Source organism: Montipora foliosa, chromosome 6 (assembly GCF_036669935.1).
Source record: "Montipora foliosa isolate CH-2021 chromosome 6, ASM3666993v2, whole genome shotgun sequence".
NCBI classification, from domain to species: Eukaryota; Metazoa; Cnidaria; class Anthozoa; order Scleractinia; family Acroporidae; genus Montipora; species Montipora foliosa.
In genome coordinates this window covers 9,337,626-9,342,625 of record NC_090874.1, presented here as the reverse complement: position 1 = coordinate 9,342,625, position 5,000 = coordinate 9,337,626, and the positions used below count along the sequence as shown (strand labels likewise).

At 39.9% G+C, this 5,000-nt stretch overlaps 2 protein-coding genes across 2 annotated transcripts in view; one reads left to right on the top strand and one right to left on the bottom strand.

Annotated features, from left to right (window-relative positions):
- The window catches only part of LOC138008659 (uncharacterized), a 2,766-nt gene extending 2,592 nt beyond the window's left edge, over positions 1-174 (top strand). The window contains exon 1 of the mRNA XM_068855971.1: positions 1-174. This exon is cut by the window's left edge and continues 2,592 nt beyond it. The gene's annotated coding sequence lies outside the window, so the exon portion shown is untranslated.
- On the bottom strand, positions 115-1,392 carry LOC138005006 (uncharacterized). Its single transcript, XM_068851301.1, has 3 exons — positions 1,094-1,392; positions 617-712; positions 115-321 (listed from the first exon to the last, which is right to left on the bottom strand). Exons 1-3 carry the CDS (start codon positions 1,247-1,249, stop codon positions 115-117), a joined length of 459 nt encoding a protein of 152 aa, XP_068707402.1. The 5' UTR covers positions 1,250-1,392.
- Positions 1,393-5,000: the final 3,608 nt, after the last annotated feature.

Below are 5,000 nucleotides of genomic sequence, written 5' to 3'. Positions count from 1 at the left end.
TCATGTTAGCAACATTTAATATTAATGGTCAAGGTGTTGTGAATGATAAGCCTTCAATAACTGTCCTCATAGCTGAGTCAAAAGAAGCATAGTTGGCAAAATGGTTTGGCAGCTTTAATTCAAGTAAACATGTTGAGGCAAAAATGGAATCACCATTATAGCAAGATACTGATATGCGATGTGGCAAGGTGGACATTGAAACTTCAGATGTTCCAGTGACAAACTTAAGAAAACTTTTCTTAACTGATCAAGGATAGACTTCCTTTTTACAAGAATGTCATGAAGCATGAGTGACTGGAGTACGTCAAGCTTATTGTCAGCCTGCAATGTAAATTAATCATCTATAAGTCAAAAAACATTCTAAGGTGCAAGTAAGTATTTATCAAAGGTTTGTATTACTAAGAACTACACTTGACATGATGAACAAGAGCTGTACTTCATGAGTGAAGTTAAACAAATTTTAAAAAGAATATGCAATAGCAGTATTAAACTTTTCATAATCATTTCTAAAACACAGGAGATCAGAACATTTTTTTCATGAACTGCATATCAGACACTGATTATTCTTTGTCTGATTTTCATAAACAATTTGTATGATTCACTCAAAATTACTTACAGTAAGAACTCTAGTTTCCCCAGCCTCACACATCAGCTGAATAAACTCTGATTCAAATGTTACTGCAGCTAGATCACTGTCGGATGCATCTGATGTCTGCAGAATAGAGGGAAAGAATAATAGTTTTATTGCAGTCATCCTTAATTCTAACGAAATGTTAGAGAAAAGCAACTTTTACGCAGGCAAACATGGGACTATTGTTTTACGTAATGTTTACATCAAATACCATGAGATGAAAATGATACTTCTAATTATATACTAATCATGTTATTGTTACCTACATTTCAACTAACTTACTGAGCTAGACTTTCTGGGCATAAACAATAGCACACGTAAGGGAATAAGAAATAATTTCAATTGTTTCCAGAAAAAAAAACTGAACATGCTATGACAAAATTTTAAAATCTCTATTCTGTCTTTCAGCACATACATGTAAGAGGTTGACTGGTAACATTAAGTGCATTTAAATTTGTTTACCTTATCAATGTACTTGATCAAATCATTGTTCTGGACATCAGCACAGGATGCTTTGGCTAAGGCAGTTTGCTGGTCGCCAGTTGCCAGGTACCAGTAAATAGATGGTGACAAGTAGGGAAAACCAGGGCCACCTTGTACAAGACTATGGGAAATCATTTTCCCTAAAATCTCAAAGAAGTCATTTACTACAAGCTCATTGCTGAACACCGGCACTTTTCTGTATGGCTCTCCTGTAAATATGTGTTTGATGCCTTCTTTGTTGCACAACGACACAAAGACTTCACCAAACACTTGTCTCAGAACACTTGAGTGCAGTTTTCTCCTTTTACTCTTTCTGCATCCTCTGTCATCTGATCGGCAATTTTCTTCCCAGACACTGGGTGGGCTACAGGATCAATTTCTCCTTCAGACATTCTGTAGCTGAGAAGGGAATTTACAGCCCTCTCAATACTGCCATGAGGATGAAGAGCACTTCCAATGACAGGCAAGGGTATACCAGGAAATACAGCGGCTATTCTTGCCACTTTTTGATCTGCAGTTAACGGTGAGATTGCTGCTCCAAACTCTGGTAGGTTTTCATCATCAATCTCATCACATGCTGCTAGTGGAACACCTGAAGTAGAGGCTGAATTGGGGGCATTACACAATCTGACAAAGGAAGTAGTGGCATGGGATGGAGAACTGACAACATTCCAAAAACTGTTTGGCTTTTGGATAAGCCAAGCGAGGAGGCTGAGATCGGCACCGATGGAGAATTTGAAGATTATCCTGTTACTGATGATATGGTCCTGCTGAAAGGAGAATTTGATCTTGTCAGTAATCATAAAGAAGAAAACATCAGAAGAGAACTGGAAGGAATCTTCAGCCGGAAATTTCCTGGCATCACCATGTATGACTTCGAATTTGTGAAGAGAGATAGAAACATCATCTCCACTCCTGTGGTTAAGACGGGGCACCAATGGGATTTTGTACACGTAAAGCACCTGTGTGGGAACGGCCGTCTTTATGTCAGACTAGTCACCAGCGCTAGTAGGGAGAATATAGAACAGAAGGATGGCACTCTGGCAACAGGCAGTGAAAATACTCTATATCTTTGGTGGCTTATCTTTTTTTAACCTCCAAGAGTGACCGGGAGCTGAAGAGGATCTTTTAGTTCCACCAGAGCTGGAAGATCCATTCTCCGAAGGCGTTCGGAACGCTGGATTGCAAGATCTCGACCTGTTCGACAACATATTTCCGGCGAGATTGTGATCTAAGTCTCTTGCAGTTGAAACAGCAGCAGAGCGAATGAGACTTCGCGTTCTCTGGACTAAATTCAGTTCAAGTTCGTCCCTGACACAACGTCTGATGTTCTCCTCGTCCGCCATTTTGCGCGGGATTCACTCACGTGTTATCCGGGATATTTAGTTTTAGTTTTCCCCAGACTCTCTCGGTAGAAACGGGCCAGCTCGGACCCAATTTGTTGACACGAATTTTGAGTTGTTGACACGAATTTTGAGTCGTTGATCTTGACAGGTTTTAGGTAGTTGACAATTGGATATGAGCAAGTGTTTATCCAGCAGCAAAGAAACTTTTTTGCGTTGAATTTTGCTGTTGATTTTAAGACTGATTACAATGTTGAAATTGTGAAGTTGATGGAGTTGATGTTGAGAGGAAATTGTTGAATTAAAAATAAATTTGTTGAAGTTGACAGGTAAACAGTGTTGACGTTGACATAGATTTGTTGAGTTAGGTATCAAGTTGTTGGTTTTGATATGAATTTTTGTTGTTGAATTTTGCTACAATTTGGCTACCATACCTGACAAGCTTTTGTTGATTGATGTCTTGTGAAAAACATTGTGCAGTCATTTTGCTCGTGCTGCGGCATCCGATACCCGATAAATTCAACAGAAGAGCCCTCGGCGGTTTCACGTCTTACCGGCGCCGATCCTAATACTTACCAAAAGAAAAACTCTCTTAAGCAGTATATTTATCGTAAACTACACTTACTAAGCTTTCTTCTGATGTATAGTTTATGATTTTACTGAAACTAACGAGGGTACGAACTTTTTTCCGGAAGGACACCAGCGAAGGTGGGACGTAACCTTAACTGGTGACCCAGGGATGTAATGTGTCTATTGGCAGGAATTTTGGTATTGAACCAGTCCGAGTTTTGTCGATCCGATCCGATCCGGTCCGGTCCGGTCCGGTCCGGTCCGATCCTGCTTTTGCCAACGGCCCTCTGAAGCCAAGACCTATAATAGTAAGCCATAACTAAGGAAGAGCATAGTCTACTAACTATGGGAAGAGCAATGTAAATGCTGACTTATTTTTATTCATGCATCAGCGGAAATAATAATTATTGCCAGTCGCACGGAGTTTGTCCTGGAGTTTGTTTAAAATAAACCACGGATAAACGGAAACGCGAGAGCAAAGGTTACAGACGCTAGCTGATATTTGTGCTTCCAGCTCAAAATACCCGGTGTACTAGATGTAACACAAGTATTCTTTTTAAAAATCAGCCTTTATGCTTAAACATTACCAGTAAAAGTGAAAATGAGACTTTTTAATAACATGAATTTGCTAGTTTACCGAGGGATCGGCTATGCATCGAGTTACGAGCTGAGTTAAGATTGAGTGAAGTTTGAGTTAAGATTGAGTTACAGTTTTTGGTGTTTTTCGGAATTAAAAGTAGTGGATATTCAGTACAAGTCACTTCAAAAACTGCTTTCTTCGTATTGAAAGCGAAATTTGCATAAATTTTTGCAAAATTGCATGGCTTTCCTGATCAAAACAATCTCATTATTATTACACCTTTTAAGGCATCATTCTCGTTGCTGCTGTAGTTAAGTCCGATCGACGTCAAAACGATGTCTTCAAAGGGATAAGGGTAAGCCATTTAAAGCCAGCCCGGCGGCTACGATGAACCGTATTTGTCGTGCGGCATCATGAGCGATCATCAAACGAAAGAGGACAACATACGACGAAGAGAGCCTGCATTACGCTTTTTGCTCATAACCGCTGAAATTCTAAAACACGATTGTCTCGTTTGCTAGTCACCGAAGTTTTGTAATGCAAGCCGAGCATTTAAGTAAGTGAACATTTTTGACCTAGTCACACATGTCGGAAAACTATTTCACTGCAAAGTTGAAAGAGACAAGATGTTGAAAGTAATGCTTGATTATGACGTCTGGTTGCCTAGCTACAATTCTAGCAAAAAAAGATGGTGACACCAACCCAAAATGCAACCCCTTCCCCTCTTTTCAATGTTGATTGCGCTATAACTTTAGGCATTCATGAGAAAAGTCAATAGTTTTTTTTCCTTTTCCCTACAACATCGAAAGGAAGGGGGGGGGGGGGGGGGTTTGAACTTATGTGTGGCATCAAGTGTCCCAGAAATTAACCGAGATTGGGCTGGTTCTAAAACAAAAGTCACTTTCAGTTTGACGGGTCACGCGTACTTGCAGGTCATTGTTTTACCTTTCCGAAAGTAACCCAAAATTAAACCTTCCATTTGTCTAACACTAGGCCTAAAAACCCTTTTCTAGAATATGACTTGTTACTAATCAGGGAGAACACTATGAAATGATGTTTGTTTCGCTCACCTTCTGTTTCCCGTTTCTACATGGTAAGACTTGCGATCTTTGCGCACTTCGGGTTCTGGTTCTCACTCAATGGAAAGTGTTCATAGTTAATCGAAGAGTGGTCGGCAAGCGTTCGAAGTTACTTGGTATTTACTTGTTAATTAATTTTGGTTTTTCGTTCACGGTTTCTTTTGTTTTTGCCGGCAACTGTGACGTAAATGAGAACTGACAAAGGCACTTCCGAGGCTAGGGTCAGTAAGGGAAAAAACTGGTTCCAGATTCCAAGTTCCAGATTTTACACAAACCCTCATTGCGGCTCACTTGTTCCAATAATTTTGTGTGAT